At 51.7% G+C, this 26541-nt stretch overlaps 2 protein-coding genes and 1 long non-coding RNA gene across 8 annotated transcripts in view; 2 read left to right on the forward strand and 1 right to left on the reverse strand.

The window, feature by feature from the left end:
- The first annotated feature begins 290 nt into the window (after positions 1 to 290).
- RPS9 (ribosomal protein S9) lies at positions 291 to 6870 on the forward strand. Of its 2 annotated transcripts, none has more exons than XM_020895570.2 (5): positions 291 to 393; positions 652 to 773; positions 958 to 1080; positions 5638 to 5824; positions 6619 to 6870. In XM_020895570.2, the coding sequence occupies exons 2-5, from the start codon at positions 677 to 679 to the stop codon at positions 6794 to 6796; spliced, it is 585 nt and encodes a 194-aa protein (XP_020751229.1). In that variant the 5' UTR covers positions 291 to 393; positions 652 to 676; the 3' UTR covers positions 6797 to 6870. The 2 variants fall into 2 exon arrangements, with proteins under 2 accessions (XP_020751229.1, XP_020751230.1); XM_020895571.2 differs by having other exon boundaries at positions 305 to 393; positions 572 to 773.
- On the reverse strand, positions 6862 to 26341 carry LOC110138474 (leukocyte immunoglobulin-like receptor subfamily B member 3). Of its 3 annotated transcripts, none has more exons than XM_070450276.1 (12): positions 13179 to 26341; positions 12927 to 12962; positions 12486 to 12770; positions 12041 to 12346; positions 11577 to 11858; positions 10994 to 11293; positions 10427 to 10471; positions 9525 to 9641; positions 8823 to 8862; positions 8636 to 8676; positions 8403 to 8455; positions 6862 to 7752 (listed from the first exon to the last, which is right to left on the reverse strand). In XM_070450276.1, exons 1-12 carry the CDS (start codon positions 13225 to 13227, stop codon positions 7609 to 7611), a joined length of 1698 nt encoding a protein of 565 aa, XP_070306377.1. In that variant the 5' UTR covers positions 13228 to 26341; the 3' UTR covers positions 6862 to 7608. The 3 variants fall into 3 exon arrangements, with proteins under 3 accessions (XP_070306377.1, XP_070306376.1, XP_070306378.1); XM_070450275.1 differs by having other exon boundaries at positions 8823 to 8865; XM_070450277.1 differs by lacking the exon at positions 11577 to 11858 and having other exon boundaries at positions 8823 to 8865.
- The window catches only part of LOC139029786 (uncharacterized), a 41473-nt gene continuing 24492 nt past the window's right edge, over positions 9561 to 26541 (forward strand). For all 3 annotated transcript variants that reach the window (XR_011481988.1, XR_011481985.1, XR_011481987.1), the window contains exon 1: positions 9561 to 9634. This is a non-coding gene — a long non-coding RNA (uncharacterized lncRNA). The remainder of the gene's footprint in view (positions 9635 to 26541) is intronic.

The following is a 26541-nucleotide window of genomic DNA, read 5'->3' on the forward strand; positions in this document are numbered from 1 at the left end:
AACAGAGCATGTTGGAAGGAGCTTTGAATTCGCATAGGTCCAATCCTCGAGATCTTTTCAGAGAGACGGAGCATGCTGAAGCCTAGCGGCGGTGGCAGTCACTACTCCAACTTTACACTGCGACTCAGACGTTAGCTGAGTGGTGACGTTAAGTCACTACCCGGGGGCGGAGAGGAGCCCTCACGTCGCACCAGACGTAGCACTAATCCCTCAGCAGTTCTCCCAGTTTAGCACGCCCAACCTCTCTGGACAGCTTTGGCCGCCCGCCAAGGCCTTTCCTGATTGGTGCAGACTTTCGCTGTGCGTGTGACGTCACAAGAGGGCGACGTTGCTATAAGAACGCGGTCGGCGAACGCGTGCGCCTCTTTCTTGGTTTTCAGAGCGTTCGTTCAGGTGAGCTCTGCCGCCGTGTTCTGTATTTTGGGTGTGGGTCGTAAAATCCTGCGGGCTATTCGACCTTTAATGAGTACGCTAAAGCAGTTGGAGGTGAAATGAGCGTAACTGGAAAGTGGTAGAAATGATAGTCGGTTATAAAACTCTTCAGGGACGGTTCTCGCGATATCTTCCCTAGGTGCTGCGAAGTTCATAGCGTAGTTCTGGGACTGCGCAGGCGTCGTGGAGTCCTTACAGGCCTCTCTCCCTCCCGCGCAGGCGCAGACAGGCAAACAGAACCAGCATGCCGGTCGCCCGGAGCTGGGTTTGTCGCAAAACCTATGTGACCCCGCGGAGACCCTTCGAGAAGTCCCGCCTCGACCAAGAGCTGAAGCTGATCGGTGAGTGGCTAAAGCTAGGTTTCTGTTTCCCGGGCTGGGGAAGCTGACACATGGGTGAGGCCCCTCACGTGCTCGTTCTGTTTAAAAATCTCCAGTGTATTCACCCTCTTGTTTTTCTGTATCCCGAAATCACTAATCCTTTTTCACTAGTCCATGGGACTGAGTTTTTTCACTCATTCTGCAGGCGAGTATGGGCTCCGGAACAAACGTGAGGTCTGGAGGGTCAAATTCACCCTGGCCAAGATCCGAAAGGCTGCCCGGGAGCTGCTGACGCTGGATGAGAAAGACCCGCGGCGTCTGTTCGAAGGTGTGTATGTGAGCCCCCAGGAGAGCTGCTGCTGTTCTTCCTTCTAGGGTTGTGCAAGACATGGAGCACGACATTGTATCCAGTCTTTAGTAGGAGTTATGGAGTGGGAAAATAGGTCTGAATCCGAGACCTACCTTTTTTCTGATCTATGACTGGTTTATTCAAACACTGAGAATCGATTTCCAGTGGATTAGAACTAACAATGCCAAGCATCGGGCACCTGGATATATCTATACATCGTTCAACAGAACAGTATTGCTCCTTATGCTGTTGTTACAGTGAAATTTGAGAAGTTCCACCCAGGGTGGAACTTAAGTGTGTATATGTGCCTTCTTTAACACGATGGTGAAGGACATTTACTCAGGGTCTGAACAGTAGAGGACCTGTGGGTTTCACAGGAAAGAACGGTTCCAGGTGATCTTAGAGGGAATACAGATGATACCATATGGTTTAAAATTTAAAAAATTATGGTGCAGTATACTTGACAAACTGCTATCTTTTAGACTCTTAAGGTCTAAATGTCTGCTGTAAGATGTGAGGTTGATGGGCTTTTGGAAGGGACGATATCACTCATTTTAGTAGGACCTCTCAGGTTGTAAGATGGTGAAAATACTAAGAAAGCTGGTACTTTATAAGGCTCAGTGAATATCTTTTTCTAAGCTCTTGGTGTACATTATTTGATTTGCACAAGTAGATTGGCAGGGGTACTGATCACAGTCTTCAAATGAGCAAATGATCGGAGACTTCCCGCAATAGATGGGGAGTGCATGTGAGCTCAGGGTTGGGAGTTGAAGGAGGCTTCTTAGATGATGCTTAGGTAACATGCCAAAAGTTGAAACCATTCCTAAATGTAAGAGTAGTCAGTAAACTTGGTTAGCATTTGTGCTACATTGTATGCTGGGTGTGGACTAGCTTGATATACAGTTTGTGATTCTAACAGATGCGAGTCTGGCTGTAGGTGATTCTCTGTTTTTTGTAGCACCTTTTATTAGGATAAACTTTACACAACAGGAAGTGTGCTCACAGTATCTAAAATTTGTTTCTAGTTACCTCTAAAATTGGCCGTTTCTTCGGTATTATCTTGATGCTGCTTTTGGTTTGACCCTAGGAAATCTTGATGCTAGTGAAAGTTAGGAGGGACTGGGCTCACTTGGGCAGCTGGCTTTTTATGTTCAATTGGAGTGGCTAGTCTGATTTTTCTCCCAAACCGTGGTTAAGGATGGAAGTGCTCTTACATTTCTGTTAAGCATGAGTGGTCATCCATAGGAGAGGTTGAGAGAGGTTTGGAGAGGTGTTGTGCTAATACAGGTTCATCACTTTGATCTATCCCAGTTCCAAGGGTGTGAGAGGTTTTCATTTTTAACCTTTCTTAGTTTGGAAGCTCTTTTGACACTCATGAGAATTTAGGAATCTCCCTGGTGGATGTTGGTATTGGGTGGAACTCTGTCCCAGAGTTTGGGTGACAGACCTCAGCTTGTTCTGGTCTCAGGAACTTGAGAAGAGTTAATCACAGAGAAATTTAGGTGCTAAGCAGTCATGTGACAGAGATAGCACAGGGCAGGGTTGAGCAGCGGGTGTCCAGGGATTTGGTGAGTGACGCCAGATTGCTGGGATGGAGAGGAGAAGCCCGGGAGCTCCGAGGTGTTTGCTGCTGCTGCAGCTTGGCCTTGTTTCAGGTCCAGCCTTTCCCACTAAGGTGTGAGTCTTACCTGACAAAAAGAGTTCCTGGTTCATTTCATTCAGTTATTCACAGGTATCAACTCTGACCTCACACCAGCACAGGGTAAAGACCAATCCTGGGTCTCCTCCATCGCAGGCAGATTCTTTACCCTGTGCTGGTGTGAGGTGAGAGTTGATACCTGTGAGTGACTGAATGAAATGAACCAGGAACTCTTCTTGTCAGATAAGACTCATACCTTAGTGGGAGTTTGATCCCTGGAGTAGGAATGGCAACCCACTCCAGCCTATTCTTAGCTGGAGAATTCCATGGACAGAGGGGCCTGGCAAAGAGTTGGGACACTGAGTGAGTAACACATCATATTAGAAACCAAGGCACTTGAGACAAGGGCCCCTTGGCCATTGAGGTGCCCACTGGCATACAGTGTTGTTTTGTTTTTTTCTAAAAAACAAACTTTGATTTGGCTGATTCTGATTGTTATTTCATTTTTGGCCAAATGAAAGCCATTTATCAATTTTTAGTAGTTGGACACACTCCTGTTGTTGAAGGCTGCAAGTTTATCAGTTTTATTTTTGTCTTCATATCCAGTAAGATTTTTCCTGTATAGTAATACAGGTTGAGTTTTTGTCAGGTGTCTATTTTCTAATGTAAGGACAAAAAGACATGAAGTGTCCAAACTGGTAGATAATTCCAAACTCACTTTTGTTTACCTTTGGATATGTCTTGTAATAATAATTGATTATTATGTTCAGTTTTTAAATTGTATAATTTATAATTTGACATTAGTACAGAACAGAATGATATATTTGTATATTGTGAAATGACCTCCACGGTAAGTCTGGCTAACATCAGATCATCTTCCCATTTTTCAATTGAAGTGTTTTTGGTTGGTTGTGCTGTTGAGTTGGATGATTTCATTGTATATTTTGGGTATTAACCCCTTATTAAATACGTGATTTGTAAATATTTTCTCCCATTCTGTAGGTTGTTTTTAAATTTGTTATGCTCTGCAGAAGCTTTTTAGTTTGATGTGGTCCAACTTGTTGATTTTTGGTTTTGTTACCTTTACTTCAGAATCAGATCCAAAAAGTCAGGGAGGTTACTGCCTAGTTTTCTTCTCGGAGTTTCATGGTTTCAGGTCTTACATTCATGATTTTAATCCATTTGGAGTTTTTCCCCCCTCTGCTGTACAGCTTAAGGGATCTTCCTTGCCAGTTGTTTAGCTGCTAAGTCATGTCCAACTCCCAGTGGACCTCATGGACCGTAGCCCACCAGGCGCCTCTGTCCATGGGATTTCCCAGGCAAGAATAATAGAGTAGGTTGCCATTTCCTTCTCCCTGGGATCTTCCCTCCCCAGGGATTGAACACGAATTTCCTGTGTTGCAGGCAGAGTCTTCACCACTGAGCCAGTGGAGCAGCCCTGGCCGCTGCAGTGAAATCACCGATCCCCGAGTCCTCACTGCTGGACCTTTTGGAAATTCATGATTTTGAGTTAACTCGTGTACAGGATAAGACAGGAGTTCAGTCTTGTTCTTGCATGTGGCTGTCCAGTTGTCCAGACACCATTACTGAGAGACTTTCTTTCTATTGTAGATTTCTCGCTCCTCTGTTGTGAATTAATTGACCATTTATACATACGGGTTTATTTCTAGTCTCTATTACCTTGCTCTGTTTTTATGCCAGTGCCATACTATTTTGATTACTATAATGTGCACAACTTCGTGGGGTTTTTTTTCTCTTTTTGTTTTTGTCTTTTTTACCACTTCGTTTTTCCTCAGGATTGGCTTTAGCTATTCAGGGTCTTTTCTGGTTCCCTAAAGATTTTAGGATTGCTTGTTCTTTTTCTGTGAAAAATGGCGTTGGAATTTTAATAGGGATTGCCTCAAATCTGTATATTGGTATAGGTAGTATGGGCATTTTTTAAACTGCTGTTTCAGTCTGTGAGCACTGAATTTCTTTCTGTTTGTGTCTTTAATTTCTTTGATTAATGTCTTGAAGTTTTCATTGTGCAGGCTTTTCACTAAAATTTTTATGCAGTTGTAAGTGGGAGAATATCCTTGACTTGTGTTCAGTATTTCTTCAGTGCAAATTAGTACCTGGGGTGTTGGAAAAGGTATAGTATGTTTCTCCATTTAGATTCTCCTTGGCTCCTAGTCTGCTAGGAAGACTGTCTTCACAAAGTCAGCCAGCTTTCCTTCAGGCTTTGTCTGGGGGCAAGAGGGGGGGTGGTGGTAATGGTGCTTTTAGGTGCTAATAAATTATAATCCTCTGTGATGATAACCAGCCCAGGCAGTGCGAGCCGGCAGCGTCCCAGGAGCTCACCTGAGTGGAGCTTTGGACGCCCACAGGCAAGGCCTCCTGAACCTGGAGTTGTTGCGTGCCAGGGAGAAGGTGACAGTCGTTACTAGTTTACTTTACCAGGCATTGAGGTTATCCTCACCATCTTAGTAGAAAATCTCAGTGATGAAATGGATGACAAGCACTCAGTTCTTATGTATGCCGGGTCTCTTCCAGGCCTAACAGATAGGTACTGATGCTGTTCCAGTGTCAGATGAGGGAGGTGGTTTGAGTGCATTTGATTGGTAGGGCTTTTTGGACTCCAGCATATTAGCTCATAGCCCCATGCTGTGTTACGGGAGGACTAGTGGAGGGGCAGCGGCGCGTAGACTTGCCCTCTTCTAAGAGCCCTGGAGGGTCACTCGAGTTGTGGGTTGTTGTCTGCCTCAGGGTAGTGAGGATTCCGGGAGTCACGGTGGCTCATGCAGTAGTGCGTTGAGTCCTGTATCAGGACTAGCTCTTCCTGCTGGGTCTCACTGCCGTGGTGTGGAGGTGCTGGGTTTGAACTGGAAGGCTGAGACAAGCCTCTGCCCCTTCACCAGGTAATGCCCTGTTGCGGCGGCTCGTCCGTATCGGGGTGCTGGACGAAGGCAAGATGAAGCTGGATTACATCCTGGGCCTGAAAATTGAGGATTTCTTGGAGAGACGCCTGCAGACCCAGGTCTTCAAGCTGGGCCTGGCCAAGTCCATCCACCACGCCCGCGTGCTCATCCGCCAGCGCCACATCAGGTACCGCCTCAGGGCTCCCGGAGCCTCCCCCTCGCTGAGCCCACTGCCCCTGTCTTCTGTGCAGCCCTCGGAGGTGATGGTGTGAGCTCACCGTAAGGAGACAGTGGTCCCTACAGACAGCTCATGGGGGGGCTGGGGGCAGCCTCAGCCCCCAGAGCCCTGTGCAAGGGTCACTGCGGCTGGAGCCGTACACCTTGCGAAGGCTGCAGCAGGCGAGCCGGGAGCTGGACAGGCAACAGCTCTTGGGGTCCCGTGGAGAGCCGTCCCTGGAGCTCAGCTGACTGGGTGGGTTGGGCCCTTGTGGTCACACAGCGCACTCTCCTGTTAGCTGCCGTGGTGAAGAGCAGAGGCCAGATGGATCTCTACCTGGGTGCTCAGTTTACCCCATAGACATAGGGCCCCGGTTACGGGGGCTGTGTACTGAGCCGGCTACTAGCCTCTCAGTAGCCCCCGTGACTCATGGGCAGGAGCCTCATGCTGCTTGTCTGAAATGAAACCGCCCCGTCTTCGTGGGGTGCTGCTTGAGGGACAGTGAGAGGACCCCTGATGGAGATGAAAGCTCAGTGGGAGGCACGCAGTTCAGAGCTGTCTGGCAGACTTTAGTGTTTTAAAAGCAGGTCTCAGTGTGAACACACTGCCACCCCCGCGTTCGTTCTGGGCCGGGACTCCCCCGCCCTCCGTGAGAGGTGAACGAGTGTCCAGGACATGGGCGCTCCCGAGGTCCAGGAGCGCGCGCTGCGCCTGGAGCACCCTGCCGGCCGCGGCCCAGCCCTCACCCGCCGCTCCCCCCCCAGGGTCCGCAAGCAGGTGGTGAACATCCCATCCTTCATTGTGCGCCTGGACTCCCAGAAGCACATCGACTTCTCCCTGCGCTCCCCGTATGGCGGGGGCCGCCCGGGCCGCGTGAAGAGGAAGAACGCCAAGAAGGGCCAGGGCGGGGCCGGAGCTGGCGACGATGAAGAGGAGGACTGAGCCCGGGCAGTGCCCTGGGCTGTGCCCGAGTGGCTGGCGTGCATCAGATAATAAAGCAGGATATCCACACTGTGGGACTGGTCTTTACTGCTGTGTCTCCTTCCCCCTCTGACACACACCCTTTGGCAGCAGCTGCGGGTCCGCCGCCTTGGGCTGGTGGCACGCGTGTTTGGGAGCAGCTGAGCTTCGTTCCCGCCTGTGGGCTGTTGCTGGATGGTGGTCCTCGTTCCCCTTAGGCCTGGATTTACTGTATCCTGACACACATCTACACATCACTCCGTCACACTTCCAGGGGACCCACAGTATGGGCAAAGACAAAACTAGGAGATTCACTCGCGGTCCCAGTGAACCCGCCTTGCCCTGCTGTGATGCGGGTTCAGGTCAGTCCCTGGTGGAGGAAGTAAGCCCCTGCTTCCCAGTGAACACCCAACAGCCAAAACCAGTTCTCGGAGAGGGGCCATTTCCCAGACAGGAAGGGGGAGCCCTGCCACCAACTCCCCCCTGCTGAAGACCTCGTGGTCAGGCGGGAGGCAGGCTTCCCTTTTCTCTGTCTTGGTCTCAGGAAATGAGAAATAGGGGTTGAGCAAGCCCAGCAGCTGCAGGCATGCTCTGGGGCCCTGGGGCTCTTCTGCCAATCTGCGGGTTACAACTCAGGATTTGCCAAGTCCTGTGAAGCCTGCAGCATTGTGCTCACAGCCTAGCCTACCTGGGAGGTCCCAGAGCTGCTGGTGTCAGGAGTCCAGGCTGGCTGGGGCTGAACTGATTGTCCGTGTGGGCAGCTCCTGGGGCCCCTGGATCTGGGTTGTCCTGGGCTAGTGCAAGGCGAGAGTGGCGTACACGCTGGGCTCTGCTGGGCGCTCCCCTGGCTGCTGATTGGAGGGCGCGGTTTCCCCCTGTCTGACTGAGTGGTCCAGTTGGGCATAGGTCACATCCTGGGGGGCTTCAGGTGTGGCAGCCTTTGGGGGGTGTAGAGAGAGGGCAGGGGTGTGAGGTGGGCAAAGCCTGGGGGCCTGGAGCTCAGGATGCACTCCTTGGGGGTCTTAGGGCTTTGCTAGAGACAGTGACGGGCGGTCTCTGAACCCTGCCCTCCTTCAGTCCCTGTAGCTTCGACCCTCGGGAAGGAGGGAAGTGAAGCCAGTTGAAATCCTGTGACGGGTTGCTAAGTTTGATGCTGGGGGAGGACAAGGCTGGAGGTAGGAGTTGGGGGTGGTCCTCCTCACGGAGAGACAGACCCCACTGCGCCCTGCAGGAGAGCTAGGGGTCACCAGGGCTGCCATGGGAGCTGGTCCTCACTGCGGTGAACAGACAAGGTTCACCTGACCGGGGGCAGATGGCTGAGAACTGAGTGAGGATCTCAGAATCCTTTGGATGTTAGAAGGCGCCCCCTCTGGCCCTGTCTTCAGGTCCAGGGCTTGCATGTGGCCCCCTTTTGGGGGCACAGACCGTTCAGCCCTGCCAGCTCAACCTGAGCATTCAACAGTGTGCTGGTCGGAGGAGCCGGGCGTGGGGCGCGGCAGCCCAGGGAGCAGGTGCTCGTGGAAGGGGCCTCCTGGCCTCGGGGTCTGTCCTCTGCCCTCCGTGTGTGAGTGAGGGGGGGGGGTCTTACCTGGCTGGCCCGCGCTCTGCTGTGCTCCGGCCACGCGTCTTCCGTGACGGCACCTGGTGGGGACAGTGCAAGGGGGGCCCGGCTCCTGCTTAGACCCCCTCACACCTCCCACAGCAGAAGTCCAGTGTCAGACTCGCTCGCTCTCCTCCCCAGCCCAGAACCACTGCCAACCAATCCCTGGCGTGCACTGCCTGCCCGCCCTGCCCCCAGGACAGCACCCCCCTTCCCCTTACAGTACAAGCTCTCCTCCGGGGCGTCAGCAGCGGGGCTGGAGCTGGGGAGGAGAGAGCAGTGTTGGGGCGGAGGGAGCCCTGGGCAGGCGGTGGGGTGGGAGTCTGTGGGAGAGGTCGGGCTGAGGAGTCTTGGGGCGGAGGGAGCCAGGCAAGGCGGTGGGGTGAGAGTCTGTGAGAGAGGTCTCACCTCTTCTGCCGGCCTCTGTCTTCAAGCACTGATGCTGCGGCTGCTGCGGGAAGACGGGAGTCAGCCTCCAGCCCACCCCAGAGCCCTTCTCTAGGGTTACAGGAAGATCTGCAAGGGTCTCCAGGCTGAAAAAATGATCATGTCTTCCCTCCTCCATGAAGAATCCAAGAGAAGGGCTTCCCTGGTGGCGCAGTGGTAAAGAATCCGCTTGCCAATGCAGGGGACATGGGTTTGATCCCTGGTCTGGGGCGATTCCACATTGCACGGAGCAATTAAGCCACAACTACTGAGCTTGTGCTCTGGAGCCTGGGAGCCACGACTGCTGAAACCCGAGCACCCCAGCGCCCAGGAGCTGCGGCAAGAGAAGCCGTCGCGAGCGACGAGGAGCCCTGCAGCCAGAGCAAGCCCACGCACAGCAACCAAGACCCAGAGCAGCCAGTAAATGAGATTCAAACACTGTAAAGTCGAGCGCTCTGAACCACACATACAGAGCTTGCACGCACTCTCAAGCGTTGTGTGAGTCTGAAAACAGCAGCAGATACTCTAGAATGCTGACGTGCGCTCAGATTTAGCCTCTAGATTTCTCTCGGCGGGAGACTAGAGCAGTTCTGACCGGACCTCGCCCCTCTCTTAGGTTTCCCTTTGGCTGGTGCCCTAAGCCCGCCGCCTCCAGGGGTCCTGGTCACCCCGTTCCCTACTCACCTGACGTCCTGCGTCTGTCCTGACCCCGGTGTCGGAGGAAGAGGAAGAGGAGGACCAGGAGCAGCAGAACGAAGGTCACCGAGACCCCGATGAGGACACTCAGGTACCAGGTGAGGCCTGGGGCACCAGAGACGTCTGAGTGAGCCAGCGATGCCGTTTGACTGAGCACCTGCCGTGCAGACTCGTGCTGGGGTCTGTGCCTCTGTCTCCAACCCATCCCACCTGTTTTACAGGCAAGGAAACTGAGGCACAGCGACGGAGATCACGGGCCCCAAGTCGCCCAACCTGGAGGTGGCGGAGCTGGGACTGCAACCCAGGGTTCCCTCTTATTTTTTAGAGTTAGTTTTCATGCTTTCACTTCCAGGCAGAACACCAGTTCAGAGACACGTGCATCAAGCCCAGCTCTCTGCCAGCCCAGCCAGATCTGTCTCCCACCCTGCAGAGGCCTGCCTCCCGCTTCCCCGTCCCCTTGCCCGCCCCCACCACGGGGCCTGCATGGATGTGGAGTGTATGTATGAGAGGGGCAGTGGGGAGGGCTCTGGCCTTCCAGAGGCCTGAACAGGCCCTGCGCTGCAGGCTGTCGTGCTGAGGAAGGAGTTGGAGGCCCCCTCTGTGGAGGGTGGGCCTCGGACCCTGAGAGGAGCATGACTGGTCCAAGATCCCAAGGTTGGAAGTAGCGGAGCCATGTGACTCCCATGCCCGGCTCTTTGCCTGGCACCACGGCTGCTCCTTGGGGGGCCGGAGAGCTCAGACACTGTCCCATCCAGTGTCGCTGCGTCCCCGTCCTTGCCGTTGAGGCTGATTCCAGTGAGAAGGGGCTATCCTGAGGCCACTACCTCGGGAAGCACCGGAGCCCCGACAGCTGCTCCCACCCCCACTGCCCCACACAGGGCCTGACTCACCCGGGCCTGATTCCAAGGCAGGGAGGAGCTGATTCCCGGAGCCTCCTGGGGGTCAGGGTGGAGATGAGCGGCGGCCTGCTTCCCCCTTATCAGCCCTGCTGCCCTCCCCCAGCTGGGCCCCAGCATCTCCCTCTGCACGACCCCCACCCGTCCTCCACATCTCAGCCCCGGGAGCCCCGCGGTCCCCCGGGACACCAGCTGAGCCAGGGCCTGGCCGCTCGCTCCCTTGCGGGCCGCGGGCTCTGCTAGCTGCTCTCTTGTGCTCCCTCTGGGCGAGGGGCCACGAGGACTGGAGACCAGGGTAGGGTGGGGCCCGGGGGCGCTGGCCTTGAGTCCTGCTGGTCGGCCCCGAGGCCTCTCTAGCTTTGCTCCATCACCAGCAGCGGGTCTGGATGGCTGAGATGAGGGTGAGGACGGGCAGGGAAGGGAGGCCTCTGGCTCTTTGCAGCCCCCTCAGGGTTGATCCCCCCCTCTGTGACCCCCCACTCCCACTCAGCCCAGAGCTCCCTTGGGGACAGGGCCCTGGCCTGCCCCGGAGGACACAGAGGACCAGGGCTGGGCCCTCACCTGAGACCAGGAGCTCCAGGGGGTCACTGGGCAGCGACAGCAGGTGGGGGGCGGTGCTATGTGAGCCGTAGCACCTGTAGGTCCCACCGTGGGCCGAGGTCACAGCTCTCAGGGTGAAGTTGGCCTGGACGGGCGGAGCCGTGTCCTGCAGACGCAGGTGCTGGGGAGGAGCGGGCGACCCCTCCTTGGACAGATAGAAGGTGTCTGAGCGGACCTCAGAGCGACACTGCAGGGTCACGTTCTCTCCCTGGGGCACTGAGGCCCCCGGGCGGGCGGAGAGGGAGGGTTTCCTGTGCATTCCTGGGGGAGGACGGGGGTGATGAGCAGAGAGCCCCTCCCCACACCCCGGACCCTGAGCTGAGGGGCCTCCCTGTGAGCCCTCCCAGCTCCTCTCAGCCCGTCTGTGTGGGTCTCCTTAGTCTTTGTGCCTCTCACTCCTGTTTTCCCGTTCCCCCCCAGGCCCCTGCCCCACCTCGGCCTCTGCTCCAGGACCCTCTCCCGGGACCCGTCACCACCAGGGCCGACCCTGGTCCAGCGCCCTGAGCAGACAGTCGAGACCTGGGCCGGGACAGGGGCTCCTCACCCGCGATCAGGATGTCCAGCGGGGCGCTGGGGGCCGACCACGTGTGGGAGAGGTTCTGCCCGCTGTAGCATCTGTACCGGCCCCCGTGGGCGCGGCTCACGCGGCCCAGGGGGAAGTCGGGGTCCTGCTGCCCTTCTAGGCGGAGGGGTGGGCTGAGCTGCTCGTCCTTGGTCAGAGCGAAGCTGCCAAAGCCGGCCTCTGAGCCACACCGGAGGGTCAGGTTGTCTCCGGGGAGCACGAGCGAGCCGGGCTGGGCGGACAGGGAGGGCGCCCTGGACAGGCCTGCAGATGGGGCGGAGACTAGCGGCTGCACGCCCGCACTGCGCCCGGGGCTGCGGAGACAGCTCTCCCTGCTCCCTCCCGAGGCTCCTGCCCACGTCCTGCCCCTGTCTCCCCCAGGGCTCATGGGCACAAGGCTTAGGTCAGGGGTCTGTCTAGGAAATAGAGGGGCCTGGGGGCCTCACCTGTGACCTGGAGATGCAGAGGGTCACTGGGGCGTGACCACAGATAGGGCAGGTTGCTGGGAGCATCATAGCACCTGTAGGTCCCCCCGTGGGAGCTGTTCACCGGGCCCACAGGGAACACAGCCTCTTCCCGCCCTTGGTTCCCGTAGTTCCTCGACGTCTGGTATCGGGGCAGGTCAGCGCCTCCCTCCTTCAGCAGGTGCAGCGTGCCCGCTGCATACTGTGAACTGCACGTGAGGGTCACGCTGCCTCCTGCGGCCACCACAGGGCTGGGCTGGGCGGACAGGGAGGGCGCCCTGTACACTCCTGGGGGCGAGGGGCTGTGTTAAAGGGGGACCTCCACCCCAGTGACCCCAGGTGTGGGCTGGGAGGGCAGGGCCCCCTGAGCCCACACTCTGCTCCTCTGCCCGTGGGGAGGCTCCCACCCCCCGCCCCTCCCTCTTACCTGTCACCACCAGGGGCAGGAGGTCACTCCGTTCTGACCAGCGGTTCCTGCTGTAATATGCACACTGATACTGCCCGGCATAACTTGAGCTCGTGTATTCAAAGTGGAACCCGGCCTTGTTCCTGGAGCCCTGAGGGGCCTGAGCCTCCCAGTATACAGAGCCCCTCTCTTTATACAGATGGTAGACATCTGCCATCAGAGACCCCTGACACCAGATGGTCACCGGGCTCCCCTGGGCGACCATGGTGCCTGGGTCAGCCCGGATGGAGGGTTTGGGGAGGACCTCTGGAAAGGAATCAGACCTGAGGAGTCAGGGCGCCTTCTCCCCCAGGTTCCCCAGCTGTCACCCGCCCCTCCCAGACGGGCCACCAGCGGCCCTGGCCCGCTGTGGTCCCCAGTGATCAGGGGTGGTGGGTGGAAGCAGGAGGTCTGGGGGCTCACCTGGCTGTCCCTGGTTCCCCGGGCCCCAGCACAGCCCTGGAAGAGAGTTCCCTGTGAGCACCCAGCTCCACCACATGTCCTGGATGCTCCAGGTCTGCTCTGCGCCCTGAGGGTGGGGTCAGATCCGGGCTGAGGACATTCCCCTCTCCCCCAAGAAAGTCTGTCCCCATGGAGCCTCCTGCGTCCTGGGGCCTCTCAGGGACCAGATGTGGGAGGAGGGGGTCCCCACCCCCTCCCTTCCCCGAAGCTCACCGAGGCAGAGAAGGGCGGTGAAGGTCAGGGTCGTGGCGCTGACTCTCATGGTCCTCAGCAGAGCAGGTGACTTACAGAGAGCTCAGAGCCCGCAGGCCAGACAGACGCACCGGGCGTGAAGGTCCAGGCTCGGTGGCGCACGTCCCGGGTTCCTCCTGAGCCTCGCTCCGCACTCACTGAAGGGTGGGGCTGAGGCGACCGTGGCCTTTGGGGGCCTTTCTGATCAGATCAGACTTACTGACACCCGCCTGCACACCCGCTCCCCCTCACCACTCTCTGCCTTTTTTGCCACCTCCTTTTGCCAAGTCTGGATTTGGAGGGTGACCTCACATCCCAGAGTGTGAGTCTGCAAGAAGCCGGGCAGGCCCAGGAACCATCTGAGTTTAGTCTCGGTTCTTAGTCTGCCTCCCACAAGGGTTGTGTGATCTTGGGCAAGTAGCTTCCCTTTCCTGAGCTTCTGCAAACATTCTTCCTTTCTTCCGTCAGCTAGTCCAGTTCGTCAGTATTTGTTGGGCAATGGCCATGTTCAGCCATGGTGACAGAGCCTGGAGTTTCCTTGGTGATGCCAGCAAATTCCTTCCCTGGACTTGGGCTCAGATTAATACAAACAGATATGACAAGCATTTACACGGCAAACAATTCAGCTAACTCTTGGGAGACTGTTAGGAGTTGGAAGAAAACAGGGAACCATGAGTATCTTTAATAGACAGACATCATGAAGCCTGGCTCCTGGCTGGGAGGTGTGTCTGACGGGTGAACAGCAGGAGCTACCAGCTCAGGGGCGGTGGTGGAGGCGGCGGCATCCCAACCAGACAGACCTTGAGCTGCTCTCAGAATTGAGAGCAATGTGGGTGAAGGCGGGGGCATCGCCACACTGGGTCTTGAGCGCCATGTAAATGTTCCGGGTTTTATCTTTAAAGCAGTGGGAAGGTTTCCAGCAGCGCACAGTATGAATTGATCTCTAGTTTAGAAAGATTACCGCCATGTGGAGAGTGTGATGCAGGAGGGCTCTACTGATAATGGACCCTGTTCACAGTAAAACACCGACGTTGGTCCGGCTCCTGCATGGCGTGTTGACCAGTGTTTTAAGTCGTTCATGAAGACAAAGCTTACATGAACCTATAATTCGAAATATATTTACACTGGCCTTCCTTGGTAGTTCAGATGGTAAGTCTACCTGCAGTGCGGGAGACCCAGGTTTGATCCCTGGGTCAGGAAGATCCCCTGGAGAAGGAAATGGCAACCCACTCCAGTGTTCTTGCCTGAAGAATCCCTTGGACAGAGGAACCTGGCAGGCTACAGTCCACGGGGTCACAAAGAGTTGGCCGTGACCGAGTGACTTCACATATTTACAGTGCAATGAAAAAGGAAGGCTTCTTGGTCCGGCAGGTTGGAAGGGACTGGGCCCTGTTCAGACTGGCTGAGGGGACGGTCTGTGGAGGCACAGAGTTGTTAAGTAGGTCTGTGTACATGGGTGCTTGGGGATGTGTGGTTAAGTGTGATGAGTCTGGTCTAGGAGGGAGAACTGTTTAGTGGGGCTGACCTGCCACAGCCTGGAATATGGGGCGGTGCACCTGGACCACGATTTTGAAGGTGGAAACTGTTGAAAGGATTTTGAATGGGGCAGGCTCAGACCTGGAACGATGATGGGAAGAGTCGTTTTGGAGGCGGTGAGAGATGAACAGGAGTAAGGGGCGGGGCCTGAACTGGAGGACCAGGAAGGAGGCTGATGGGAAAACACAGACAGGACGTCTGGGGCAGATCAGGGACCTCGTCCACGGGCTCCGGGGCACAGGGGTGTGGAGCTGTGGTTGGGTGTGAAGTGCGGGAGGCTGGGGAGCTGAAGGTGCTTCCCCTGTCTGCCTCGGTTGCCCAGAGGAGCCAGTGGGGCAGTCATAAATAGGATGACCCCAGGAGAGAGATGCATGGGAGATGCTTGGAACACTGAGCCCCGTTCTTTAGCATAAAGTGCAGCCCTCCCTCCTGACCTGGGGTGGTGGATCCTCTTTTCCTCTGCACTGACTGACTTGTTTCTATAATTCAGCACCATCTTTTCTCATTGCCCGTCTTCTAAACCCCTGCATCACTGCTGCCTCCTCAGTGCCCCTTCTTACCCTGAGCAGAACTTTTCATCTCATTCTGTGAATTCTTTCTCTAGGCAAAGGGGAAGGACACAGGCTGGAGGCAAAAAAAAGGTTTTTAAAAATGAACACAGACCCAGGATCTCTGAGACAGTCATTGATCACCCGGGCAAAGGAGAATGATATCAATGAAGAAAAATAATTTTGAGGAAGTAAATACTGATCATTTTACAGACTTGATGAAAGCCATCAATTTACACGTCCAAGATGCTCATCAGATAACCTTCAAAAACGATGCCCAAACAACACAATCATATTCAAATCAGTGGGGAAACATTTTTTAAAACCATGTCCACACACATCACAGTCAAAATGGAATCAGTGGGAAAAAATTGAAAGCATCCAGATAAAAGGACCAGGTTACATACAGAGGAAAAATGATTTGAATGATTTCAGATTTCATATCAGAAGCCACTATGGTCTAAGATTGATAGTTCTGAGAGACGAGAAGAGCCAACGTGGAATTCTTCTGGGTATATTCTTCAGGAGTGAGAGCAAAATAGTCATTCTGAGAGGAAAGAACACTTGAGAGAATGTACTGCCTGTAGACCTTCTTTAAAGGAATGATAAGGCTAGTTCTTCAGGCAGAAAGGAAATAATTCTCAAGGGAAACTTGGAAATTCAACAATAAAGGAAGAACAAAAAGTGGTAAATAACTAGGTAAATGTAATAGCACATTTTTCTCATTTCCTGTATATGTGACTGTTGAAAGCAAAAATAACAATGCTTGGTGGGGTTTTTAATATATGTATAATAGATGAATACATATAACAGCTACAGCATGATGGAAGGTGAGGGTTAAAGGGCCTGTGTTATAAGGTTTCCATGTTTCTCTTGAGGAGATAAAACATTAGCTCTGTGTGGACACTGTGGAATTATGTGTATACATTATAATGCCCGCAGTTGCCACTAAAAAACAACATGTGCAGATTTACAGTCAGAGTACTAACAGATATAACAGAGCACTAAAAAATTCCAAAACGCCAAAAGAAGACAAGAAAGGGGAACTTGAAGAGCAAACACCAGAGGGGACAAAGAGAAGACAAATAATAAAAGGTTAAACCTGAACAGTACGAAAAGGCAAAAAGGAAGGACCTGGAAGGACGAACTCCCCAGGTCGGTAGGTGCCCAATGTGCTACTGGAGAAATAACTTCAGAAAGAACGAAGAGATGGAGCCAAAGCAAAGACAACACCCAGGTGGTGGAAGTGAGCTCCGATGCTGTCAAGAGCAGTACTGCACAGGAACCTGGAATGTCAGGTCCATGAATCAAGGCAGATTGGAAGAGGTCACACAGGAGATGGCAAGAGTGAACGTTGACATTTTAGAAATCAGCAAACTAAAATGGACTGGAATGGGTGAATTTAACTCAGATGACCATTGTATGTACTACTGTGGGCAGGAATCCCTTAGAAGAATTGGAGTAGCCATCATAGTCAACAAGAGACTCTGAAATGCAGTACTTGGATGCAATCTCAAAAACGACAGAATGATCACTGTTCATTTCCAAGGCAAACCATTCAATATCACAGTAATCCAAGTCTATGCCCCGACCAGTAATGCTGAAGAAGCTGAAGTTAAATAGTTCTATGAAGACCTACAAGACCTTTTAGAACTAACACCCAAAAAAAGATATCTTTTTCATTATAGGGGACTGGAATGCAAAAGCAGGAAGTCAAGAAACACCTGGAGTAACAGGCAAATTTGGCCTTGGAGTACAGAATGAAGCAGGGCAAAGGCTAATAGAGTTTTGCCAAGAGAACGCACTGGTCATAGCAAACACACTCTTCCAGCAGCACAAGAGAAGACTCCACACATGAACATCACCAGATGACCAACACCAAAATCAGATTGATTATATTCTTTGCAACCAAAGATGGAGAAGCTCTATACAGTCAGCAAAAATAAGACCGGGAGCTGACTGTGGCTCAGATCATGAACTCCTTATTGCCAAATTCAGACTTAAATTGAAGAAAGTGGGGAAAACCACTAAACCATTCAGGTATGACCTAAATCAAATCCCTTATGATTATACAGTGGAAGTGAGAAATAGATTTAAGGGACTAGATCTGATAGACAGAGTGCCTGATGAACTAGGGACAGAGGTTCATGACACTGTGCAGGAGACAGGGATCAAGACCATCCCCAAGAAAAAGAAATGTAAAAAATCCAAATGGCTGTCTGAGGAGGCCTTACAAATAGCTGTGAAAAGAAGAGAAGTGAAAAGCAAAGGAGGAAAGGAAAGATATTCCCATTTGAATGCAGAGTTCCAAAGAATAGCCAGGAGAGAAAAGAAAGCCTTCCTCAGTGATCAATGCAAACAAATAGAGGAAAACAATAGAATGGGAAAGACTAGAGATCTCTTCGAGAAAATTAGAGATACCAAGGGAATATTTTATGCAAAGATGGGCTCAATAAAGGCTAGAAATGGTATGGCCCTAACAGAAGCAGAAGATATTAAATAAAGAAGTGGCAAGAATACACAGAACAACTATACAAAGAGAACTTCACGACCCAGATACTCACGAAGGTGTGATCACTCACCTAGAGCCAGACATCCTGGAATGTGAAGTCAAGTGGGCCTTAGGAAGCATCACTACAAACAAAGCTAGTGGAGGTGATGGAATTCCAGTTGAGCTATTTCAGATCCTAAAAGATGATGCTGTGAAAGTGCTGCACTCAATATGTCAGCAAATTTGGAAAACTCAGCAGTGGCCACAGGACTGGAAAAGGTCAATTTTCATTTCAATCCCTAAGAAAGGCAATGCCAAAAAATGTTCAAACTACCGCACAACTGTATTCATCTCACACGCTAGTAAAGTAATGCTCAAAATTCTCTGAGCCAATTCTTCAGCAATACGCGAACCATGAACTTCCAGATGTTCAAGCTGGTTTTAGAAAAGGCCGGAACCAGAGATCAAATCACCAACATCCACTGAAAGTGAAAGTGAAGTCGCTCAGTCGTGTCTGACTGTTCGCAACGCCATGGACTGCAGCCCACCAGGCTCCTCTGCCCATGGGATTTTCCAGGCAAGAGTACTGGAGTGGGTTGCCATTGCCTTCTGATCATCGAAAAAGCAAGAGAGTTCCAGAAAAACATCTGTTTCTGCTTTATTGACTATGCCAAAGCCTTTGACTGTGTGGATCAAAGTAAACTGTGGAAAATTCTGAAAGAGATGAGAATACCAGACCACCTCACCTGCCTCTTGAGAAATCTGTATGCAAGTCAGGAAGCAACAGTTAGAACTGGACATGGAACAACAGACTGGTTCCAAATAGGAAAAGGAGTACGTCAAGGCTGTATATTGTCACCCTGCTTATTTAACTTATATGCAGAGTACATCATGAGAAGCACTGGGCTGGATGAAGCACAAGCTGGAATCAAGATTGCCAGGAGAAATATCAATAACCTCAGATATGCAGATGACACTACCCTTATGGCAGGATATGAAGAACTAAAGAGCGTCTTGATGAAAGTGAAAGAGGAGAGTGAAAAAAGTTCGCTTAAAACTCAACATTCAGAAAACTAAGATCATGGCATCTGGTCCCATCACTTCATGGCAAATAGATGGGGAAACAGTGGCAGACTTTATTTTTGGGGGCTCTAAAATCACTGCAGATGGTGACTGCAGCCATGACATTAAAAGACTCTTACTCCTTGGAAGGAAAGTTATGACCAACCTAGATAGCATATTGAAAAGCAGAGACATTACTTTGCCAACAAAGGTCCGTCTAGTCAAGTCTATGGTTTTTCCAGTGGTCATGTATGGATGTGAGAGTTGGACTGTGAAGAAAGCTGAGCACCAAAGAATCGATGGTTTTGAACTGTGGTGTTGGAGAAGACTCTTGAGAGTCCTTTGGACTGTAAGGAGATCCAACCAGTCCATCCTAAAGGAGATCAGTCCTGGGTGTTCATTGGAAGGGCTGATGTTGAAGCTGAAACTCCAATCCTTTGGCCACCTGATGCAAAGAGCTGACTTATTTGAAAAGACCCTGATGCTGGGAAAGATTGAAGGCAGGAGGAGAAGGGGACGACCACAGGCATCACTGACCCAATGGACATGGGTTTGAGTAAACTCCGGGAGCTGGTGATGGACAGGGAGGCCTGGCGTGCTGTGGTCCATGGGGTCACAAAGAGTCGGACACGACTGAGCGACTGAACTGAACTGAAACCTAAATAGAACCTTGTCAGTAATTACATTAAATATAAATGGCAAAAATACAATTAAATGCAGAGATTGTAAAACTGGATTAACAATAAGGAAGACCCAACAAGTTAACCTCATGAGGTTCCCTTAATACAGTGGCATAAATAGGTTAAAAGGATGAAAGAATGTATTATGCAAACATTCATCAAAAGAAAGCTTACGTGGCTGCACTAGTTTCCTATTGGTGTTGTAACAAATTGCCATGAACTTAGGGGCTTTAAACAACACAAATGTGGTATCTTCCTGTTCTGGCGGTCACAAGTACAAAGCCAGCCCTGCCGGGCTACAACCGAGGTGTCTGCAGGGCTAGTTGCTCTAGTGGCTCTGCAGTGAGGCTCTGTTCCTTGCCTTTCTCGTCTTCCAGGGTCAGCCTGCAGTGCCTGGCTTGTGGGCCCTTCCTTCCATCACTCAACCTCCGCCGTTGGTTTCCTACCCCTGCCTCTGACCCTCTCGCCTCCCTCTTACACAAAGCCTTGTGAATGCACTGGGCTCCCCCAGGCCACCTAGGATAATGTCCCCACCTCAAGGTACTTGCTTTAGTCATGTCTGCAGAGCCCCTTCTGCCGTGTACGGTAATATATTCACAGTCTGCAGGGACTCGGGCTCGGATATCTTTGGGACAGCAAGGAGGTGCCGTTACCTTCCTCAGTGGCTATGCTGTGCGGGACGCACAATAAAACACACCGGAGACTGTAGAGCAAGAAGACTACTGGGGGTGAAGATAAAAACGTCAGTTCATCAGGAAGACATAGGAATCCCACGCATCTGCACACAAAACCGCAGCGCTTCAAAATGCTGAAAGCGGAAAGTGACAGAGATGAAAAGACAGGTAGATAAGTCAATGGGTGTCGTCAGGGACCTTAATACTCTCTTGTTAGGGTAAGTAGATGGCCAATCGCAAGGATATAGAAAACCTTAACCATACTGTCAGCCGACTTGACCTAACTGGCGCACAGAACACATTCAACCAGTAGCAAAATGCACTTTTTTCCAAGAGCACATGGAATATTGGCCACAGCAGTCTTTATTCTTGGTTGTTAAACAGCTTAGCAGAGTTAAAAGAATCACTGTCACTCATGACTTCTCTTCTGACCTTATCGGGACTTCAGTTAAAATCTTTCTCCAGAAAGCTATCTGGTAAATCGTCAACTCTTTGGAAATCAAACAACACACTTCTAAATAATCCACGGCACGAAGAGGAACTCAAGGAAAATTGAAAAAATATTTTGACCTGGATGAAAGTGAAAGTACGCTATCCTTGTGGGGTGCAGGTGAGGCAGTGTTCAGTAAGGCCAGCAAGCGTTCATATTGTAAAAAGAATGGTCTCTAATCACGAGCCTAACTTTCCATTTTCAGACACAAGAAGAAGAGCAGGCTCGCCCCAAATTAAGCATAATGAATAATAAAGGATTCCCTGGTGGCCCAGTGGTTACGAGCCCACCTGCTTATGCAGGGGACACAGGTTGGATCCCTGGGCTGGGAAGCCTCCGCGTGCCGCAGGGCAGCTGGGCCCGTGCACCCTGGCACCCTTGCTCTGCAACAAAGGAAGCCGCCGTGAGGAGCAGCCCTCGCGCCACAAGTAGAGAGTCGCCCTGCTCACGGCAGCTAGAGAGAGCCCACACGGCAACGCAGGCCCAGCACAGCCGTGACGAAATAAACAATACTTTAAAAACAGCAAAGGGCTGGACTCCATGAAACCGCAAACAGAAAAGCAGTAGTAAGAATGAATGAGACCCGGGGCCAGTTCTTTAGAAAGGTCAGTGAAGTTGACAGACCCCTAGTCAGAGAAACCATGGAAGAAAGAGGGAAGACACCATTTGCCAATATTTGTAATGAATGACAGGTCACCACTACAGACCCCACGGACATAAATAGGATCATAAGAAGAAGATAACGAACAATTCTGTGCCCATAGTCTTGGCAACTCTTGAGAGACACAGGCTGCCAAAACTCACTTGAGAAGAAATAATCTGAATATTCCTTAAAAATATTAAAGAAATGAATTTTGTAGTAACTTTCCAACAAAGAAGAAAGACTCCAGGGCAGAATGGGTTCACTGGCATGTACTACTAAACGTTTAGGGAAGAAATAATACAATTTTATACAATTTCTTCCAGAAAATAGAAGGGAAAGAAATCACTGTGCAGCAATTTTATGAGGTAAGCATTACTCCAAACTCAAATCAGGAAAAGGAAAGAGAGCTGCAGACAGTACACCTCAGGATGATAGATACAAAAATTCTCACCAAAATATTGATAAATGAAAGCCAAGCAAGTCTGAAAAGGATAGCACATCACAACGAAGTGTGGTTTATCATCAGATGCTAGGCTGGTTCAGTATTTGAAAACCAGTAAGGTTAATCCACCATGTTAATAGACTAACAAAGAACACCCACATCATTACATAAGTTTGGGCATCAGAACCGTTTGATAGAATTAGTGAAATGCCCAGCTATGTAGGGAGGGAAGGGAAGCTCTTTAATCAGACTGAGAGCATCTGCATCTATGTTTGTCGGTGCTTAGTCGCTAAGTTGTGTCTGACTCTTCTGTGACTCCCTGGACCGTAGCCCACCAGGCTCCTCTGTCCATGAGATTCTCCAGGCAAGAACACTGGAGTGGGTTGCCATTTCCTGCCGCAGGGGATCGTCCCGACCCAAGGATGGGACCTGTACCTCTTGCGTCTCCTGCATGGGCAGGCGTGTTCTTTACCACTGAGCCACCTGGGAAGCCCCAGGGGCCGTTCTTTAAGTAGCCTCAGGCTCTCAGTTGCAGATGGTGGGTGTGATGCTGTGAGCCCATAGGGCTAAACCTCACCTCTGCCGCTGGGGCTTGCCGAAATTCATGCGGCCTCCACTGTACCGGATATGGGGTTGCCGGGACTGAAGCCACTGCAGAACCCCGCCTTGGGGCTGCACTCAGATCCACCAGCTTCTCAGTCACATGAGAAGTCACTCGTTTTCCTAAGGATGACATATGCTGCTTCTGCAAGCCAGGGATGCCCACCCAGAACCGTGCCTCTCTCTCAGGGTTAGGTGTTGCAAGGTGCAGTGGCCCATGGCTTACTACATGGAGTGTCTTGACAGCCTCCGAGAACAGGACCTCTGTTAACCTTCCTGCTTTGGGACGCTCTGGATCACTGAATTTCTTTTATCTTAAAAAGCAGAAACAAAACGACAACTGCCACCTTTCATAGTGTATACGAGGGTTACCAGAGTAACCTCTGGGGGGCAGAGTTACCTCGCTGCCCCCTACCCAGCAGGTCCAGTTAACAAGATGTCGACACTGCGGACAGATAGGATGTTCTCCCCGATGTCAGGAAGTCGAGGGTCCCTTTGGACTGTGCTTCGAGGCGGGGAGAATTAATTTGGGTCTGGCCAAAGTGTGGACGTGAACTGCAGCCCAGCCTAGGTGAACACGAACTGCTTCTTAGTTACCAGATCCACACCTGTGTAAAAGTGAGCCAAGGCTGCCTAACTCTGTTTTGGGGGAAGTACCCATCCCATGCAGCAGCTGCGATGGGCGCTAGCGCTGGGTGAAGTCTGAGACCCGCCAACCAACCTTCACCCGTCGGGTCTGCAGGGGCCAGGCTGGGTGCTGAGCAGGAGCGCGGTGCGGCAGCCCCACCGCCCACCGAAGCCTTTGCGGGCGGCGCTGACTCCTGCCGTTCCAGCTGCCTGCAGCGTTGCTGCTGGTTGCCTGTGCACTCTGTGATAGGGAAGTCACATCGTTTTTCGTTTTCTCATTCCAGCCAGTCAGCTTGCAGGATCTTTGTTCCCCGAGCAGGGAGTGAACTCACGCCCTCGGCTGTGAAAGGACAGAGTCCTAGCCCCTGGACTGCCAGGGACGTCCCTGAAGTTATACTGTTGAGTATACAGAGTCTGCTTCCTGTCTTTAAAGTGAAACTAACTATGTTTTGGAGGTGGATAAAATGACTGGTTCCGCTTATCCTTTCAAGGCCTAAAAACGACCCGTGTTTGGGAATATTCTAGAGCTCGTTTGGCTTTACCGTGAAGGTGTGGCTTCTCTGCGTGTGTCTCTTTCTGGCTGCGCGGGGTCCTCGTGGCCGCACGGGCTTCTCCGGAGCTCTGGCGCGGGGGCCCCTCTCGCTGAGAGCACAGGCTCTCGGACGCGCGCCTCAGGAGCTGTGGGTCCCCAGGCTCTCAGCGCAGGCTCAGTGGTTGTGGCACAAGGGCTCGGTTGCTCCGTGGCACGTGGGCTCTTCCCAGACCAGGGATTAAACCTGTGTCTCCTGCATTGGCAGGCGGATTCTTTACCGGTGAGCCACCAGGGAAACCTGCATAAGTTCTTTATACTATATGGAATTCAAACATCTCCCATCCCCGTACAGGCTCCAGGAATTGAAACACAATGTTAATTTATCAACATTTCTTAAAACATTAGTAGATAAACGAAAGATGACAATATCATTGGATGACAACGAGTGTGAATTGGGTTTTGCTGCCGCAGAATTTGAGACTAGTGCTCATGGAGGGGAGACAACAGGGCGGTGTGGACCTTCTGTCCTCATTGCTGTCTGCCCGGCCACGTTTCTGTTTTTCCAGTGTTCTTTCTTGCTTCCTGATGTCCCAAGAGTCCTCCCTTTTCTGGGACCAGAACTTCCCTTGGCCACCGATCTAGGCCCGGCGTGCTTTTGAGAGTCCTGTCGGTTTTCCTATACCTGAGAGTGTCTTTTCCCCCTCTTCATTTCTGAAGGAAGGGAGGAGGAAATGGTAACCCACTCCAGGATTCTTGCCTGGAAATCCCATGGACAGAGGAACCCGGTGGACTACAGTCCGAGGGGTTGCTGAGAGGTGGACATGTCCGCCGGGTTGCTGAGAGGTGGACACGACTATAGAATCGGGATCGGCAGTTTTCTTTCAGCTCTTGAAACTGTTGCACCATTTCCTTCCTGCCCTTGAGTTTCTGATAAGTGCACCGTCATGTGAGTGGGTGGCACCCCGATCTCACAGCATCCAGGGAGCGTCTTCCTCTTTTGTTGGATTGTGATGCATCTTGGCATGGATTTCTAGGGCTCATCCTATTTGGGTTTTTCTGAGTTTCATGAATCTGTAGATCTACGACTTCTGCCAAGTTTGGGGAAATTCCAGCCACTTTTTCTTGAATTGCTTTCCAGTCTCATCCTCTCTCTCTTCTCCTTCTAGGAATCAGATCCCCGGGATCGGAGACTGTTGGGATTCTGTTCCCATGCCTTTCCAGAATCTGTGCTCCCTGGTGTTCAGACTGGTGTTCCTGTTGCTGCCTCCTCCGTCCCCTGTCCCTGGTCACCTCCATTGTGCTGTTGAGCCCGTTCATCCACGGGGACTCTGTTTTAATTACTGTGTCTTTCAGATCTGAAATATCCACTGAGTTCTTTATATCTTCTGTTTCTTTGCTGAGACTTTCTAGCTTTTTTAGATTTACTTTAAGCACATGTATAATTGCTCCTCGGAGCATTTTTAGCATGACTGTTTTACAGTGCTTGTCAGATAATTTCAACACCTCTGTCATCTCAGTGCTAGCAGCTGCTGTTGTTCAGCCACTCAGTTGTGTCTGACCCTTTGCGACCCCAGGGACTGCAGCACGCCAGGCCTCCCTGTCCATCACCATCTCCTGGACTTTGCTCAAACTCATGTCCATAGAGTCGGTGATGCCATCCAACCATCTCATCCTCTGTCGCCCCCTTCTCCTCCTGCCTTCAGTCTTTCCCAGCATCAGGGTCTTTTCCAGTGTGTTGGCTCTTTGCATCAGGTGGCCAAAATACTCAAGATGAGATTTTCCTGGTTCTCGTGTTGATGAATGAGTTTTCAAATTGAGACCTGGACATTTTGGATATTACGTTATGAGGGTCTGGGTCTTACGGAAATCTTTTGTTATAAAGGGCTTACCTGACGCATCGCTGGGTTATGACTCATTCCTGCCTGGTGGATGGGGCAGTCCAGGTACCCTACCTGGTCCCCTTTGATGCCCACTGTTTCACTCCTGGGGTCTTGCCACTCTTCGTCTGTCTGCTGCCTTCTCTCCACTCTTCAGAGTACAGGCAGACCCCAGAGATGTTGTGGGCTCAGTTGGAGACCACAGCAACAAAGCAGATGTCACAGTAAAGTGAGTTACGGAAACTCTTTTGTGTTCCCAGTGTCTATCAAAGTTACGTTCACACTATACTGTGGTCTGTAAGTCTGCAGTAGCATTATGTCTGATACAACAATGTAGACACTTCAATTAAAAAATAATGCTAGTGGAGAAACGGCACTGATAGGCTTGCCTGATGTGGTTTGCCACAAACCTTCAATTTGTAAAAACTCAGATTATCTGGAAAGCACAGTAAATTCTTGCGATTGTATATAAAATGTCCAGGAGCTTAACTGTGCCTGGTGGGGGGTTAAGGAAACAAACCTCTGCTTCCTCCTGGTCCAAAACTGGAAGTCTGAAATGCAACTGATTTTTATATATTGAGTATACCCAATGATACTAGATAGATCCTTTTCAAATCAGAAAAATAGATTCTTATATTATTTGGATTTTCCATGCACACAGTTTTGTAATCTGTGAGCAATACAGTTTTTTGTTCTTTGTTTTTTTAGCAATACAGTTTTACTCCATCCCTCTGTACCTTTTTTTTTTTATACTTTATCATTTAATTGGTTGGTTCTTCCAGGACCCTGCTGAATAGAAATGTAATAGTAAACATTCTTGGCTCAGTCTTAATTGCAGGCATAAAGGTTGTACATTTTTACCTTTGACAGTGATCTCTGGGCTTCTCTGGTGGCTCAGTGGTGCAGAATGTGTCTGCCGAGGGAGGAGACCCGGGTTCCGTCCCTGACCAGGGAAGATGCCACACGCGGCATCCACCACCACTGCTGAACCTGTGCTGGAGAGCCTGGAAGCTGCTCACCCACGCGCCACAGCTGCTGGTGCTGGGCGCCCTAGACCCGAGCTGTGCCGCCAGAGAGGCGCCCGTGGGGAGGAGAGGCGCCCGCGGTGAGGGGCCGGGCGCCGTGGCCAGAGAGGTCCCCGCG

This window comes from Odocoileus virginianus, chromosome 20 (assembly GCF_023699985.2).
Source record: "Odocoileus virginianus isolate 20LAN1187 ecotype Illinois chromosome 20, Ovbor_1.2, whole genome shotgun sequence".
In the NCBI taxonomy this organism is placed as follows: Eukaryota; Metazoa; Chordata; class Mammalia; order Artiodactyla; family Cervidae; genus Odocoileus; species Odocoileus virginianus.

Bases quoted from the DNA above. Each gene is read 5' to 3' on its own strand.
- RPS9 (XM_020895570.2), top strand. From the start codon at position 677: ATGCCGGTCGCCCGGAGCTGGGTTTGTCGCAAAACCTATGTGACCCCG. The intron at 774-957 runs GTGAGTGGCTAA...CTCATTCTGCAG, and splicing joins CCAAGAGCTGAAGCTGATCG to GCGAGTATGGGCTCCGGAAC. The intron at 5,825-6,618 runs GTACCGCCTCAG...CTCCCCCCCCAG, and splicing joins ATCCGCCAGCGCCACATCAG to GGTCCGCAAGCAGGTGGTGA.
- LOC110138474 (XM_070450275.1), bottom strand. From the start codon at position 13,227: ATGAGAGTCAGCGCCACGACCCTGACCTTCACCGCCCTTCTCTGCCTC. The intron at 9,642-10,426 runs GTGAGTCAGGCC...CTGGTGCCCCAG, and splicing joins TGCCTTGGAATCAGGCCCGG to GCCTCACCTGGTACCTGAGT. The intron at 8,677-8,822 runs GTGAGACCTCTC...TCTCCTCCCCAG, and splicing joins GACAGAGGCCGGCAGAAGAG to CTCCAGCCCCGCTGCTGACG.